Source organism: Peromyscus maniculatus, chromosome 13, assembly GCF_049852395.1.
Source record: "Peromyscus maniculatus bairdii isolate BWxNUB_F1_BW_parent chromosome 13, HU_Pman_BW_mat_3.1, whole genome shotgun sequence".
NCBI lineage: Eukaryota > Metazoa > Chordata > Mammalia > Rodentia > Cricetidae > Peromyscus > Peromyscus maniculatus.
Genome location: NC_134864.1, coordinates 65703576 through 65722239, shown reverse-complemented (window position 1 = coordinate 65722239; position 18664 = coordinate 65703576). Strand labels below are relative to the sequence as shown.

General features: G+C 41.2%; 1 protein-coding gene across 2 annotated transcripts in view; it reads right to left on the bottom strand.

Annotated features, from left to right (window-relative positions):
* Hibch (3-hydroxyisobutyryl-CoA hydrolase) overlaps positions 1 to 18664 on the bottom strand; it is a 66176-nt gene that overhangs the window by 13382 nt on the left and 34130 nt on the right. For both annotated transcript variants that reach the window (XM_006974854.4, XM_042260408.2), the window contains exon 7: positions 8440 to 8518. In XM_006974854.4, the coding sequence (XP_006974916.1) occupies positions 8440 to 8518 (79 nt within the window). The remainder of the gene's footprint in view (positions 1 to 8439; positions 8519 to 18664) is intronic.

Below are 18664 nucleotides of genomic sequence, written 5' to 3'. Positions count from 1 at the left end.
AAAAGGTGGACGGTACCTAGAGAGTGACAGCCAGTGCAACTAACAAACATCTGCTTTCCAAACAGAAAGCACAGAACTTCTTTCCTGTTAACTTGAGAGAGAGCCTGGAGGAGTAGCCCAGAGTGGCCTTGAACTTGTGATCTTTCCTCAGCCTGCAGCCTCCCCAGCACTGGGAATACAGTATGGGTTACCATGCCCAGAAAGTGTGGTATTTTAAACATAAATTCTGCCCAGAGTCTTACTTCACATTTCTTAAAATTTTCAGTGGCTGTGTTTTCTCTCAGACTCGAACAACCCCCCCCCCCCGACCGAGTCGTAAATGTCCACCCGTGTGTTCAGTTGCACCTCTTATCATCACGCTCTGACCCAGCCACTCCTGCGTCTTCTCATTCGCTCTGCACCCACCTCCTGACGAGAGCCTCAGCGGCCTTCTGAGCACAGGAGACCCTTAAGTCCTGAAACATGCCCTTGTCCCACCAGATGTGGCCTGGCCTCTGACACACCAGTGTGTCTTTTCATCTCACCGTCTCTACACCTTGATCTCTGATTGCTGCAGAGGCTACGCTTGCTGTTAGGACGCCCACCTGTGGTTAGTCCCCTTGACTCCTGTGGCTTTTAGTAACACCCAAATGCTCGGATTATTCTCGGTTAGTAACAAAATTGTGCCCCAAATCTGTAGGTTGAAGCCTCAGCCCACAATGTAACTGTATTATTTATCGACAGAACTTCGGGTGTTGTGGATTAATCCTTTTGTACACTGTAAAGACGTATGTTTGCCAAGGCACCCTCTTACTGCTTTAATAAAAAGCTAAAGGGTCTTTAGCTAGGCAGGAAGTATAGGTGGGACAGCCAGACGCAGAGGACTCTGGGAAGAAGAAAGGTGGGGTCACCAGGAGATGCAGAGGAAAAAAGACATGCTGGAGGACAGGTAAAGCCACAAGCCACATGGCAATACATAGATTAATAGAAATGGGCTAATTTAAGTTGTAAGAGCTAGTTAGTAGCAAGCCTAAGCTATGGCTGAGCTTTTGTAATTAGTAATAAGTCTCCATGTTATTACTGGGGAGCCTGAAGTCCTGACGAAAAGGTCCGACTACATTTAGGTATGACAGATTGCAAGGAGGAATGCCGTAATCCATCAGAACTATCCTCATGAAAGAGACACACACAGAGGAAAGGCCACAGGAAGACATGGCAAAGAGGCGGCCATCTGAGAGCCGAAGGAGGTGGCTCAGAAGGAACCAAGCTTACTGATACCTGACCTTGGCTCTCAGCCCTCAGAGATGTGAGAACCAATATGTTGTTTTAAGCCCATCAGTCCACGGGTTTATTGAATAGGCTGGAGTTGATGAACACTCTCAAATCTAGATCTTGCCTCTGCAGTGGGAAATAATCAACGGCAGCTAACAGCGTCATTCCCATCCTACACAAAAACAAAGCACCAAACCCTAAATGCCTAACGAGAGCGAAGTGTTTCCAAGAAACTTTCATTCATCCTAGAAGAAAGTGCAAGAACACTTGGAAGAACTCAAATGTCAAAAGAAGTACAGGCTGGCAGATCTGTGTCAATTCAAGGCCAGTCAGGACCAGTCAGGGCTACATACTGTCACAGAGAGAGGGGCAGGGAGTAGGGAGAGGGGAGTAGAGAAGGGGGAAGGGAGGAAAAACAGAACAAAATAACCTTCAAACGTATCCAGCACCCAACAAAAGAAAAGTTGCACTTAGAATCTAATAAAAAATGACTAGCTGTCTTAGTCAGGGTTATTATTACTGCAAACAAGCTGGGGAGGAAAGGGTTTATTTGGCTTACACTTCCACATCATCTCCCACCACTGAAGAAAATTAGGACAGGAACTCAAAACAGGGCAGGATCCTGGAGGCAGGGGCTGATGTAGAGGCCATGAAGGTTGCTGCTTACTGGCTAGCTCGTCATGGCTTACTCAGCCTGTTTTCTTATAGAACCCAGGACCACTAGCCCAGGGATGGCCCCACCCACAAGGGGCTGGGCCCTCCCCCATCAATCGCTAATTAGGAAAATACTTTATAGGCTTGCCTACAGTCCTATCTTATGCAAGAATAATTGAGGTCCCCTCCTCTCAGATGACTTCAGCTTATATCATGTTGACATAAAACTATCCAACACACTGGCCACCTAGTGGCAAACCTTTAGTCCCAGCACTTGAGAGGCAGAGGTAGGTGGATCTCTGAGTTCAAGGCCAGTCTAGCCTACATAGACCCTATCTCAACGAGAAAAAAAATTTAGACAACTAATATGGCATGATAAATATAATGAGATTGAATTAATTGAAACTGACATCAATGTAAGAATTCGCTCATATGTTCAAAATATTTAGAGACAGAGAAGTCATATATTTAGCAAGTCAAATCCTATTTCCATAGATGAAAAGGGAGATGAATGCACAGACTGAAAGCTATTTACAAATGCAAAGGGCAGATGAGACTTTGCAGGGGCAGAAGTTTAAAATATAGAAATAGAAACTAAATGAAAAAAAAAAAACCACTCTAAGTTGAAATGCACTTAACACACCCCACTGAGCGTCATCACTTAGCCACACAGCACACTACCCAGAGCATCAGCTGTGCATTCTTATGATCACATGGCTGACCAGGAGCTGCAGCCCAGGAACACAGGAGAGTGTCTCGCTACACAGTACTAGCCAATCTGGAGTACAGCTTCTACTAAATGTGTACATAAAAGTGATTTTTTAAAAAGCCAATTAACCTGCTTTTATCTGACAAGACTAGAAAAATAGAGCAGCAAATGAAAACTAAAGTAGCTGAAAATAAGTAATGAATGTCTCAGCAAAAACCAGTTAAATGAAAACCAAATTCTGATTTAAGATCAATATAATTGATAAACTTCAAATCAGAATGAGCTGAAGAAAAAAGGAGTAGACATAAAGTTAATCAAGATTGAGAGGGACAGAGAACACTATAGAGTCTACACATATTAGAAAATCATGGGCTGCATTATACTAATTGTAAAAATTCCTTCAAAGATTCAACCTACCAACGCTTGTGCAAGAAGATAGCTTGACTGGCCAAGCATGTACCAGAGGCTTTGAATCTATGATTACAAACTTTCTCAAAAAGAAAATTACCAGCCCAGATGGCTTTACTCATGTATTCTACATTTAGACAATACCAATTCTACACAAAGGAAAAAAGAAAAACAAACAGCATTACCAATACTCATCCAAAGAAAAGTCATTACAAATCACACTGCAAACTCCCATAATCAGAACTACAAAAATTACACATAAAGTTTCAGCAAATCAAACCAAATAACATATTAAACAGTTTACAAATATCAGGGGAAGATGTATTACAGGGAAATTTGCACATAAAAACCATTCAAAATAATTTACTATTAACAAACTAAAGAAAAAAGAAAAAGCCAGTGATCATCTCAATAGATGCAGAAAAAAATAGCTGACAAAATCTCATATTAGTAACTTAACAAGACACCTAAAACCTCTAAAGCAACAAGAAGAAATAATAACCCACAAGTAGATGGGAGGAAATAAACTCAGGGCTGAAATCAATGAAATAAAAAACAATAACAACCAAATGATGGTGCTGTACTTCTATTTAATCCCAGCACTTGTGAAGCAGAGGCAGGTGGATCTCTGAGTTTGAGGCCATCCTGGTCTACAGAGTGAGTTCCAGGACAGCCAGGGCTACACAGAGAAACCCTATCTTTAAAAAACAAAAACAAATAAACAAAGAGCAACTACAAAATCAATACAAATAATCAATGAAAGAGAGTTGGTTCTTTGAGAATAATCAACAAGACTGACAAACCCATACCCAAATCAACTAAAAGACAGAAGATACAACTAAATAAAATTAGAGATGAAAAGGGAGACATAACAACAGACACCAAGGAAATTCAGAGAATCATAAGGACAATTTAAAAAAAAAAATCTGCATTCCACCCAACTGGAGACTCTAAAAGAAATAGATTAATTTCTTGATATAAATGACCTACCAAAACTAAGTCAAGATAAAATAAGCAATTTATAATGACCTATATAACCCCTAGTGAAATAAAAGCAATAATTAAATCTCCCAACAAAACAAAACCAAGTGCCAGATGGATTCAGCACAGAATTATACTAGTCCCTCAAAGAAGAATTAGCACCAATATTCTTCAAATTATTCCACAAAATAGAAACCGAAGGTTCACTTTCTAGCTTTTTTTATGAAGCCACCAATATCCTAATACCTAAATGACACAAAGACCTAAAAAAAGTATATAGACCATTACCCTTATGAATATAAATGCAAAATTTCTTAGTAAAATACTCCCAAACCAAATCCAAGCAAACATCTGTCATGATCAACTTGTCTTTATCCCAGAGATGCAGGATTGAGAGACTAGTGATACATGGGCCACACCTACTAATAAAGGTCACTGACAGCAAGCCCACAGCCAACATCAACTCACATGGGGGCATTTCCATTAGAATGAAGAGTGAGACAAGTTGTCCTCTCTCTCTTTCAATGAAGAACTGGAAGTCTTGGCTAGAGCAACAAAACAACTCGGATCAAGGGGACACAATTTGGAAAAGAAGACATCAAGGTATCTTTATTTGCAGGTGATAAGATTGGATACATAATGATGCTAAAAACTCCATCAGGAAAAATTCTATAGGTGATTAAACAGATTAAACAGTTTTAGCAAAATAGCAGGACACAAAATTAACACACACAAATGAGTAGACTTCCCATATACAAACAACAAACACACTGAGAAAGAAGAAATGAAGGAAAGAGTACCTTTACAATGGTCTCAAAACAAAAAATATCTCGGGATAATGCTAACCAAGCAAGTGAAACACTTGTACAATAAAAACTTTAGCACTGAAGAGCATATCAGAAGATAGAAAGAGCACCTAACGCTCATGGATCAGCAGGATTAACATAGTAAATATGGCCATCCTACCAAAAACAATCTACAAATTTAATGCAATCCCCATCAAATTCCACCAATTCTTTATAAATTTTTTTAAAAAAAATCTTAACTTCATATGGAAACACACACACACACACACACACACACACACACACACACACACACAAACAGGATTAGTGAAAACAATCCTGAATAATAAAAGAACTGCTGGATGTATCACTACCCCAGATTTCAAGTTGTATCACAGATACAGCATAGTATTGGCATAAAAACAGACATGTTGATCAATGGAACTGAATTGAAAACTTAAGTCCACATAACTATAGACACCTGATTTTTAACAAAGAAGTAAAAAATACACATCGGAGAAAAGGCAGCATCTTCAGCAAATGATGCTGGTCGAACTGGATGGCTGCATGTAAAAAAATGAAAATTGATTGCTATCACTGCAGAAAACTAAAATCCAAACAGATCCAGGACCTCAACATAAGACCAGATACCCTGAATCTGATACAAGAGAAAGTGGAGAATAGCTTTGAACTCATTGGCACCAGAAATGATTTTCTGAACAGGACACGGATAGCAGATGCACTAAGATCAACAATTAATAAATAGGACCTCATGAAATTCAAAAGCTTCTGTATGGCAAAGGACACCATCATTCAGGTAAAGTATCAGCCTAGAGAATGGGGAAAAAACTTTATCTATTATATATCTGAGAGAGGGTTAGTATCTAGAATATATAAAGAACTAAAAACAAAAAACAAAGCAAAAAATCTGAACATCAATAAAACAAACAACCCAATTAAAATAATAAGGTGCCGAACTAAGCATAGAGTTCTCGCAAGGTGGAACACAAATGGCTGAGAAACACTTAGAGAAATGTTCCAATGTTCAACATCCTTAGCCACTAGTAAAATGCAAATTAAAACTGCTTTGAGATTCCATCTTTCACCGGTCAGATTGGCCAAAATCAATAAAACAAATGACAGTTCATGCTGGCAAGGATATGGGGTAAGGAGAGCACTTACTCATTGCTGGTGGGAGTACAACCTTGTACAATCACTATGAAAATCAGTGTGGGTTCCTTAGGAAGATGGGAATCAATCTAACTCAAGATCCAGTTATACAATAATAAACCCAAAGGACTCTCTGTTATACCACAAGGACACTTGTTCAACCATGGTCATTACTGCTCTATTCATAATAGCCAGAACCTGTAAATACCTTAATGTCCATCAACCAATGAACAGATCGTGACACTGTGGTACATTTACACAATGGAGCTAGAAAAAAAAATCATTCTGTGTGAAGTAACCCAGAGCCAAAAAGACAAACACTATGCTTTCTGTTATATGTAGATGTTAGCTTTTAAGCTTTCTACATCTGGACTACAATCTGAATGGCCACAGAGGTTAGGTACCTAGTAAAGGACTAGAGAGGAGGAGAGGACCTCCCAAGGAAGAGGACAGTGTGACGCACGAGAGAGTCTGGGGAGCGTTCAGTCCTGAATGGGATGTCTTTATCAGACCCCTCTCCCTCAAGGCTCAGGGATCTGTAAGGAAGAGGAGGCAGAAAGACAGGCAAGGGCCAGAGGTGGTGGGTGACTCCAAGGAAAGACTGTCTTGCAGACACAACAGGACAGATGCACATGTGGACTCAGAGAGGCTATGGCAACATGCACAAGACTGGCACAGGATCGAGCTACATGGGGTCTCTGCACTGAGAGAGGCATGTGAGCACAACCCTAACCACAAGCCATCTGCAACTGCAGCTAGAGTTTTCCTGCCTGGCCCACAGTCAGGACAAATCTCTGTCACCCGCCAGTCCCACAGCCGCTCAGACCCAACCAAGTAAACACAGAGACTTATATTGCTTACAAACTGTATGGCCCTGGCAGGCTTCTTGCTAACTGTTCTTATAGCTTAAATGAATCCATTTCCACAAATCTACACCTTGCCACGTGGCTCGTGGCTTACCGGCGTCTTCATGTGCTGCTTGTCATGGCAGCGGCTGGCAGTGACTCCTTCCGCCTTCCTGTTCTTTCTTTTCTCTTCTCTGTTACTCCTGCCTATATTTCCTGCCTGGCCACTGGCCAATCAGTGTTTTATTTACTGACCAATCAGAGCATTTGGCACACAGACACCAGCTTTCTCCAAAGGAGTGTCACTAGAAATGTCAACCACACCCCAGGGCAGCCCGCTGCCCTCACAGAACGAACTCAGCGGCAATTCTGTGTTGTACTTTCCTCTGGTTTAGCATCTTTCTTCTTACTGGTCTGTCACCTGTTTGTTTTGATTGGGGGTTTTGGGTTTTTGTGTGGATGGATTGCTGCTTGTTTTTTGTTTGTTTGTTTTGTTTTCATTTTTGTTTCTTTTTTTTTCTCTTTTGAAGGGAAGAAAGAGAACATAAAAATTAGGAGGTATGGATGCTGGGAGGAGCTGGGGTAGGGAAAAAACATGATCAAAATATATTGTCGGAAAATGTTTTCAACCAAAAATGAAAAACATTATCTACAATGCAATAGGAAATGGACACAATTCTGGTAAAATATGTGTAAGACCTACACACTGAGAACTATAAAACTTGGGAAAATTAAAACTGAAAAACTGACTTGTTCTAAAGACACCATCTTACTAAGACGTCAGTTCTTGGGCAGAGGAGATGATTTAGTCACTGAAGTGTCTGCCACGTAAGCATGAAGACCAGAGACGCCCTGGAAAGAGCTGGTGTGGTGGCACATGCCTGCGTCCCAGTGCTGAGAAGGCACACACGGGGATCCGCGAGGCTTGTGCCAGTCTAGTTACACGCACCAGCTTCAGATTCAGTGAGTGACCCTGTCTCAAAAAATAAGGTGGAGAGCAACAGAGAAAGACACCCCTGGCCTCCACATGCACAGACCAGACACCGTTGCACACACAAACACGTACAGCACAACCATGAAAGAAGTCAATATTGCCTAAACTGATAAGATGGTAGACTTGCCAAACACAATAACAGAAGGCATTTTTGTTGCAATTTACAAACTAAATTTTATACAGAAGTACAAATGGTCTTTATAACCAGAACCACTTGGGGGTGGGGTAAAGCTGGGTGGTTACTGCTACTTGATTTCCAGAGTGCCGTAAGGCAACGGCAATCAAGGAGGTGAGAGACCAGCCGGCAGCACAGACGTCTTCCAGACACAATGGTGAAGATGGCAGCCCTTTCCACACCCGCGGGAGTGACTCTCTCAGCACCACAGGAATGCTGACCTATGAGGCTCTCAGAGTTTGGAAACGTGAGGACAGTTTTCCTGAAGTAAGGTTAACTCCGGGGTACTAAGATCTTCAGATAATGTAATGACTGAGCTAACAGAGAGCCCCTGGTCATTTTACGTTCTTTCGTTGTTGTATCTCACAGGGAGTCCTTTGGCTCCACATGTATAGGTATAAAATATCTGAAATGTAGTAAAGGAATGTGATTCAAAAGTAATTACAAAAACTTTTTGGTGTTTTTACCTATTCCTGTTTCTGGCATGGCAAAGAGGGACCTTTCCGTAGCCACTCGGAATCGTCCATGAACTGAAAGACCAACTCCCTAGGGAAATAAGGGGGGAAAGTGCCTTAATATGTGGTAGAAATTGAAAGATTAACACACAAATATTACAAAACAAGAAGTGTGCACTGTCTTTATATTCCACAGCTGTTTGTCTCAGCGCCAAACCTCACAAGTCCCGATGAATTTGCTGGACACAAAGGCACAGGCATCTCTGACAGGTGAGGCTGGCCTGCTTATCTAAGCGGGCAGTTTCCCTCAGCAACCTGAACTGTGCTCTCAGCCTTCCCGGCATTACAGGACACCTACTCTCCACGGAAGCCGAGTACTGTTTATTATTGGCACTAATAACCATAAAAGCACAATCAAGTTATTATGGAAAATTTCAATAATTTTGAAAAGAGTATTTAACACATTTCTTTACTTAACCTATTTCGTCGAATAAAATTAGCCACATCGTTATCTTCCCATGCAGCGTCTAACGGGACCCATAAAATGTGTCCGGATCGGCTACTAAAAAGTTTGGTTGAAGGTTCGTCTCATTTGGAGAATGGCACTGAAAAGAGCGAGCACTGAGCACAGCGAACGCTGGGACAGAAGCGTATGTGAAGACCCGCCACCACCGTGTGCGCCGACAGCCATCACTGTACCTCCGCTCTGTGCGCTCCGCTCCATCCACGTTATTCACAATTTCACATTGTTCCCATTTTAACCAGTGAGATGCGTAACTCAGAACAATGGCAGCCTCTGTGAGCTGTGTGTTAGCTAAATAGCGTTCCCTATCTGATGCTCTTAATTTTCACTATGATTTTCTAAGTTCCTTCGTATGTTTTGCCTCTTAGTTCAGTCATTGGTAAATTATTAACCCTTTAAGGGTCCCACTAAGAAAACACTTGAACATACAAGTCTTTTCTTATACTGTACATTAAGCTTAAAATTTAATGAGCATGTCGATCAATGGCGTCCCTGAGTCAGAACCTATGTCCTCTATGGTCAACGCCTGTAAGTTATATTCGGTTTGCTCTGTGCAGGCAAATGTGTTTGTTCTGGACACCGTGCTGGGACACGGTCAACTGACAACATTGTCCAAGTCAGCACATCTTATACTTCAAGACTACAGTGAAATCTCATGATTCTGATAAAAATAAGACATCTTATATTGATAATTCTCACGTCTATTTGATTCTCTACTTTTGGTTGTCATATTGTAACTGAGAACTCAGAATTGTTCAGGAATGTGCTACTATGAATTTAAAAGAAATGTCAGGCAATTAGTAGCTAATTAGCACAGAGTTCGTAAGCCCAGGGCACAGATGTCTCCAGTTCTCAACTCATAGACCCTTCCTCAGCTCTCATCTATCTAATTATTGCCCTCCTCTTTTACCTATTAAAATTCCACAAAAGGCACATAATTATGGCCATTATTATTTACATATCAAGCTAAATTCTGAGCACAATTTTCTACCTAAGTCCTATCATTCTCTTCCAAAAGACACAGTGATTGTCAAAACCTTCAAGTTTCCTCATGTTTCACACATGAGATATAAACACATATATGACATACAGCAGTATATATTTTTTAATCCCCATCCCATGGCCTGCAAGGAGCTAGGCACTGCAGCCGAGCTACCCAGTGTGCGTTCCCTCCTTCTCGTCTTCCTGTCCTCATCCATCAGCCACAGCTTCAGACCATCCCTCTAAAGGTTTAGCCTTCTATGCCTTCAATTGATCGTGTAATTTTAAAAAGCTAGCTTGCATTACTAAATAATAGGTTTCATTATGGCATTTCATACAAAGATCATTTCATTATCTCAATGATATTTACTTCATTATACCTCTGTGCTGGCTAGTCTTATAACTTGACACATGAACTAGAGTTATCCCGAAAGGAGGGAAACTCAATTGAGAAAATGCCTCCATAAGATCCTGCTGTAAGGCATTTTCTTAATCAGTGATGGTGGGGAAGGGCCCAGCCCATGGTGGGTGGGGCCATCCCTGGGCTGGTGGTCCTGGGTTCTGTAAGAAAGCAAGCTGAACAAGCCATGAGGAGCAAGCATCACCCCTCCATGGCCTCTGCATCAGCTCCTGCCTCCAGGTTCCGGCCCTGTTTTTTGAGTTCCTGTTCTGCTTCAGTGATGGACTACAATGTGGAAGTGTGAGCCAAAGAAACCCTTTCCTCCCCAGCTTGCTTTTTGGTCCTGGTGTTTCGTCACAGCAAGAGAAACCCTCAGATACCTCCATCCACCACCCCCTTTGTTGGTCCCCTTTCTTCTCCCTAATAATCCCCCTTCCTTCAGCTTTCCTGTCACACAGTGAAGTGTGTGCATGTGTGTGTATGTATATGCACACACATACACACACACACACACACACATTCAAGTAGACATGTAATTTTGAAATGAGGATGAGCTAGAAGAAAAGGCTTCGCCTAAGGACTTTCCTCCCTTGCCAGCAGTGGCTGAACAGTGGCCCCGGGAACAATCCACCTAACCAACCTGAGGAGCAAAGGGGGTAAGGGATCAGACAAAGTTAGTATTGAGGTATTTAAACTAAAACACAGTGGTCAGCTGTGGGGTGGTGACAGGCAAGTAAGTTTAAAGGTCATCTGAAATTTGAGTTGAAGATCACATGGCAGCTAAGTAAAGACTGAAATTAGGGGTAGAGAGCAGAACCTGAGAAGGTCACGGCCAGTACATCCCAGAACAAAGCAGACACTTGGAAAGAAGCAGGCGATAGAAGGGTCAAAAAGTCGGTAGGAGCCAGGGGACCAGGGAGTTTGTGGTGAGATTGTCTCCTAGCAACATCAGAAGCTACACACCTAAAGCCTCAGCCACATGACTGCCCAAATGTGCCCTGAATAAGGACAGCATCAGTGGACATGCCAAAGTGGACATAGAAAAACCCAAGAGACTCAACCCTACACAAATAACTACAGGCAACTTTGGAATGCTAAAAGTGGGAGAAACAGTCTTCCACGGGGAAGAGCACACCAATTGGTTACCCAGCACCAAATGGTCAGCCTTGGAAACATGCATAAAAATGACACAAACTGAGAGGGTTAGATTTAGGTGTGTGTGTGTGTGTGTGTGTGTGTGTGTGTGTGTGTGTGTGTGCGCGCGCGCGGGCGTGGGCAATAAAAAAAGGCCATGACTTTGAGGAGAACAGGGAGGGGTTATGAGGGAGGAGTATGGGGGAGGCATGCACAAAGCCCTGGGTTCAGTCTTAAGCACTGCACAAAACCAAGTACAGTGGCACAAACTTGTAATCTTAGTACCTGGGAGGCAAAGGCAGGAGGCTCAGAATTCAAGGTCATCCTCAGCTCCATAGAGCTTGAGACCTGACTGGAATACTAAGACCCTGACTTGTAAACAAAACTTCTAAAGCTTAATGTTGTATTATATTTAACCATTAATTTTAATGGTTAAAGGAGGTGCTTCTCTTCTATACAAGAAAGGTCTTAAAGCCTTCCATTTTTACTGCATTAACTAATCTTTTTTTGGGGGGTGGGGGTTGAGAAAGGGTTTCTCTGTGTAACAGTCCTAGCTGTCCTGTAGACCAGGCTAGCCTTGAACTCACAGAGATCCACCTACCTCTGCCTCCCAAGTGCTGGGATTAAAGGCATGCACCACTACTGCCCAGATCAACTAATCAATTTTTAATCCCCTGTATCTACCCTGCACCCTGCCAAGAGTTGCCAACCTCTGTTCATCTGAGTGGAACTTTCCATGCATGAGACAGAGGACTCCCTCTGCTCCCTGGGACACCACTATATCTTCTGAGGTTTTTCCTCTCTCTTCTCTTTACACCATAGTGTTGTTCTAAGGCCATCCCTCTATTCCATTCATCTACAGTTGGTCTATACTCATTCCCTAGGCAATCTGTAGCCCCTGCTCTCCATTAATTACCTGTACCTCCTCATATCATTTCACCTGAATCCCTAAAATAGCTCCCTAAATAATCTCTTTGCCTTCAACCCTACTCCCCGCTGGTCTGTTCTTTTCCTAAGAGCCCTCCCTCTCTCTAAAATGTAAATATGTTCTAGTCAAGCCCCTGCTGAGCACTTATGCGGCTCTTCAGATTGACACCAGGATAAATTATTCAGCACGTCTTTGTGTAGAAGGATGATCTGGCTGCGCACCTCTCTGGCTTCGGTATTTAACTCCTACCCGCTGCACATTCCAGATGCAGGCCCACTGAACTTCCTGTGGGACTCTCCCTCTCTGGCCTTTTCACATTTGTCATTTTCTCCTCACTCACACACTGTCCCTCAGTATTTTGGCAAAGACTGATATGACTGCCCTACACATTGCATTCTTCTCTCCTGACTGGCTCTTCTCAGGCAAACTCTTCACTTCTGAATCTTGGATATAAAATGACTTCCTCCACATGCATCTCCACTGCATCCCATCACTAAACTACCTGCACATGCGCACCGCTGAGGTGGTACTCTCATGGATTATCAGATACTCTGCACTTGCCTGACTCAACAGAGAACTCTGTAAGGAAAGAATACATGTCTGACGTGTTCACTATTTTATCCTCAGTATCTAACCAGTCTCTAGCACTAATAGACATAAATATATTTGGCTGCTTGGGAAGTAGTTGAGAGCCATCTTGAATACAGCTAAGGTCATACTGAGGCTCTAGTTAGTTTCAAACTTCCCACGATCACATATCCTTTGAAGGAGTTTACTTTGTAGACAAAAGGAACTACCTCCCCCACTCCAGTCTGTGATGGTTCTATGATTCTAAAACAAAGAACTATCTAAATCACAAATCACCAAACCAACGTGGTGGGTGGGAATAGAGCAAGGAAGACATAGCCTAGGAGGACAGGAGGCTCCCACTCGGCCTTGAACCCAGAGTGCTTTTACAATGACAAACAGAATGAAACCAACATCTAACCAGTGCAACCGTAGGAGACAGCCAAGGGAAAAGGAAAGTAACTTACAGAGCAGGGAGTCTGCAAGTGTCTGACAGCGTCCAGAATGCTCGTACTCAAAGAGAGCCTTGAACTAAAGTGGACGAGGAGGGAAGCAGGAAAGCCATGTTCTTGGCAAGGAAATGGACATCCTTGGGATGGGGTAGAGAAAGGCAAAGGACAAAGGGCTCTAACAAGACAGACAGACAAGCTTGGACGACTACCTAAGGTGAGACACATGTGAAAAGATGCCTGACATCTTGAAAATTAACATGAATATATGTAATATATGTGAAAGAACATGCCTGACATCTTGAAAATTAACATGGATACATGTAATATATGTGAAAGAACATGCATGACATCTTGAAAATTAACTTGTGGATACATGTAATATATGTGAAAAATATGCATTACATCCTGAAAACTGACTCATGCTTACTTACAAACAATGAGGGCTGAGGGCACAGCTCAGGAGACTACTCCAACAGCATGCACCAGGCTGAGTCTGATCCCCACAAATGCATGGGGGCAGGGGTGGGGGCAGAAAGCTAATGACCTGAAAACTTTCTAGAAGAACCTTGCAACTAAGGACAATCTTAACTCTTAGAGGAAATCTTAAATAGATAAGATTCCCAAAGTGGGAAACTTGATCAAGGAAAAGAAGTTATTCATCCACACGTGGATATACGATCCAGTCATGAGCATGAATAAAAATTAATGCAAATAAGTATAGTGTGCACACTTAGAAATCAAGAGTTTTCCTGTTCCTGCAGTTACTATTCCAGTAATCAAACACACATACATGAATACTTCCATATGTAGATAATTTTCCATGTATAAAGAAAAGGACCTCATGGCTCAAAGAGTGGCATGTCCAAGACTGAAGAGCCTCGGCTGGTCCTTCTTGCTGGGTCATCACATGGCAGAGAACATCACAGTGAGCCAGTGCACACAAGATTAAGATTTCAGTCTTAAAGAGGGCTTGGTTCTTTTCTTGAAGTTTTAAAATGATTGGAAAGAAAAAAAACTGGTGACTTAAAAATTCAGAGAGTGGGAAGAATTGTAGCAAATGAGGCAGAATTTAAAAGTTTCTCAAAAAAACCCTTCAATTTAGTTAAGAAAATCATTTCATTTTTTTCATGTTCCATTAAATCCTCAGTTTCTACTAAATGATGTTAAGAAAAATTCAGCTCTTTATTATAATACAAAAGGGATTCTAACATGTCACTTTCTCTACTGTCAGTAACAGCAAAAACAGAATACTTGTTAAAACTGAAAAAGGTGGCTATTACAGCTAACAGATGAGGTGGTATTGTGTTCCCCAAAATATTGTGCACCCTAATAAACTTATCTGGGGTCAGAGACAGAACAGCCACTAGATACAAAGGCTAGAAAATGGTGGCACTCACACCTTTAATCCTAGCATTCCAGAGGTAGAAATCCTCTGGATCTCTGTGAGTTCAAGGCCACATTGGAAACAGCCAGGCATGTGACATGTGACACACGCCTTTAATCCCAAGAAGTGAGCCTTTAATCCCAAGAAGTGAGCCTTTAATCCCAGGGAGTGATGGTAGAAAGGAAAGATATATAAAACGTGAAGACCAGAAACTAGAAGCATTTGGCCTGGTTAAGCATTTGGCTGGTTAAGCTTTTAGGCTTTTGAGCAGCACAGTTCAGCTGAGATTCATTCTGGATGAGGACTCAGAAGCTTCCAGTCTGAGGAAACAGGATCAGCTGAGAAATTGGCGAGGTGAGGAAGCTGTGGCTTATTCTGTTTCTCTGACCTTCCAGTGTTCACCCCAATAACTGGCCCAAAGTTTGATTTTATTAATAAGTACCTTTAAGATTCATGCTACAAACAGACCTTTGTAACATATGGATGGAACTTTAGGACTGTTCATTCTCTTCATAGAACAGGACATGTCTCACGTGACCTCAGTAGCTTAGCCTTAACTGAGCAGAATCAAGACTCCCCGTGGGTGACCTGGGTCCTGTTCTAACATGTCCTAACGTCATGCTCAGTGTTTCCACTGCAGTTCCCATGGCTCAGTTAATCAGAACACACCAAAAAATAACTCAGTCACTGGCCTAGCTAAAGCAATTCTGCCTACTCCAGCTCTATTCTACCTTTTTTCTCCTATGACAGAGTTTCTCTGTGTTTCCCTGGCTGTCCTAGAACTCACTCAGTAAACCAGGCTGGCCTCAAACTCACTCACAGAGATCCGCCTGCTTCTGCCTCCCAGTGCCGGGATTGAAGGTGTGTGCCACCACCCAGTGCTTCTTCTTCCAGAGTTACTCTCTCCCAGCTGACTGGATTCCAAGGACAGCACAGACTGACACAAGGGACCAGGACTCTGACAAATGCAGCACTAAGCCAGGCAGAGCAGACATCCCACAACGAGGTGGACTCCAAGTGGCGGCAGTTACACCACGATGGAAACCGAGGCTGCACCCAAGAACAATGATCAATGGAAGCCAGAGCCATAGTAACTTACCCAGAACTCCCTGGAGGACCAGAACTGAGTTCGTGATCAACCAGACTTCTGGCCCCACCAAGATGCCTGCTCTGTCAGATATGCGGAACCCAACCACATCACCTCCAGCCTCTGTCTTTGATGCCCTCTCCTGTCCAATGTCAGCCCCTGGAAGGTGGCTCTGGGGTCACTGACCAGCTCTGATCCTCCTGGTGTGCCACATGATGAAAGCTCCCTTCCCTTGCTCTTCACACACACACTGGCCCATACTTTTATCCTAAAACTCAGTAATAAAACCTTCCAAAATAGGTTTGGAAACTTAACTTTTCATTTTTGATTATACAGTAACCCTTCTAAGTTCTCAGTTGGCATCTCTATAACAAAAGACAGACAGGAGAAAAATGTGTGCACATGAGAAAAAGGACTGAATCATTTACTAAAATTATGCAAGGCTGGAAAGAAGCTTTCACTGAATTTTTTACACAGATTAACATCAGCTGTAAATAGAATGATATCTGATCCAGACACTAGACAAATACTAATTGAATCTTTGGCTTTTGAAAATGCTAATGCAGAATGTAAAAGGGTGATTAGGCCCTTAAAGGCAAGATTAGCACCCACAGAAGAATGAATCAGAAATACAGTTGATATTGGCCCCAAGAAAGAGTTAGGAATAGGAATCATTCCATATATATAACACATATCAGATTCCATACAGGTCTGCCAAGCCCTCTAGCAAAAAGTTACTATGAAATTGATCAGTTATTAGTAGAAAATGTGCTGGACACCTCAGAGTTTCAAAAAAAAAAAAACCCATGTCAATAGCAAGAGTTTAAAAAAGGATTTTTCTATCACTTGGCAACAAGCCAAAGAAATTATAAGGAAATGTTTTATTTGTTCCTTATATAACCAAACTCCACTACCTGCAGGAAGTAACCCAAAAAGGTACTCAAAGAAATGAAATTTGGTAAATGGGTGTTTCATTTTGCAGAATTTGGAAAATTAAAATACATACACCACACCATAGATACATATTCAGGATTTCAATGGGCTACTGCTTTGAGTTCTGAAAAGGCTGATTCTGTAAGCATACTATAAGAAGTCATGGCCATTATGGGAATACCTGTATAAATTAAGACTGACAATGCTCCAGCATATGTCTTTAGTAAAATGAAACAATTTTTTTTGCATATTACAACATAAAGCATATTACAGGTATACCACACAATCCCATAAGACAAGCAGTTATAGAAAGGTCAAATCTAACTTTAAAAGAAATAATTAATAAACAGAAGGGAGTAACCAAGCTTCCCAGAGATAGATTGCATAACACTTTATTAACTTTAAATTTTCTAAATGCTAATGAGAAAGGAATGACAGCTGCAGAGAGACACTGGACAATAGAAAAAAAAAACTACAGAATTAAATCAGCCTGTGTCCTTTAAAGGTGTTGACCTCAGAATGGAAACCAGGATATGTGCTACATTGGGGAAGGGGTTTTGCTTTTGTTTCCACAGAATGAGAAAAGCTATGGATACCATCAAAATTCATAAAATTCAATTCGAACAGGAGACCTATTGATCAGAAGTGATAGTCCATCAACTGAGGAGGCAATTTAACATGTCAAAAGGAAAAACTCACCAAATTAGACTTCAAGGACTTTTGGACAGATAGACATCTAAAGAAGAAGGGAGAACTGTCCAGAAAATATTACCAAGAAAAAAACCAATCTAGTATAATGGCATAATTCCTTTCTACAGGGTATAATCTCTTTATCTCTCAAAATATTTGATGTCCCAACTCAATTACAAACCAAAGCTGCCTCTGGAGTTGGAGTGTGGCTCTCTCCTTCTTTAAACCCAAGCATGTTGTTAAAAGAAAATTCAGAGTCTCTGTCTCATATCAGAAGAGCCACCTGGTGTAGGACAGAAGAAAGCCAAAATCCAGGGACTACTGTTGTCACAAATTTCTTTCCCCTAAAATTTATTTTGACTCTTTAAAACTTTTCTTTAGGTATATTATTATCTTAATTTTTAAACTTTCCATTTTGATATTAATAATGTTTAAGTTTTCCACAATGAGCAATAAATTTTCTTAACAGTGATAACTTAAGTCTCCAAAAGGAAGATGGGGCTCCAAAACAACAATTCTACCTGATTATTGATCACAATAATGCCATTAGCCAACATTTCAGTTTTTTCAGGGTATCATCGCCCCTAGACAACAGGAAGTAATTTTGGGGACAACACCCACATTCCTAAGAGGTGGGGAGAATGGTATTTGGTGGGTTATGGACACTTGTCATCATTTATGGGGGTTGTTTATTAATTGTTACTGGTATTGACAAGGAAGGAAATTATGCAAATGATATTATATTCAGGGATCTGTTTGAAAAAAAAGAAAAGTGGAAAAAGAAAAGAAAGGGGGGATATAGGAATTATAGGATGGAAGGGTAGACTGTTGAATCTACTTTAATAGGGTAGATTATTGAATCTATTATAAACTAAGGGACAACTATTAAGCTCAAATATTTTATATTTGTAAGGATTGATACAAATTTAAGGTAATTTTTGTTGCAGCACACTATATATATTTATATTTCTATTTTTAAAAGATTTTTATATATTGATATAAATTTAAAGTTATTTTTATTACACTGTATATATGTTTCTACTCTTGTTTAAAGGGGTTTTTATATATTGATACCAATTTAAGGTTGTTTTGTTATCGCATATTGTATATGTGTTTCTACTCTTGTTTAGAGTATTGTACCTATGTAGTTTATTTAGA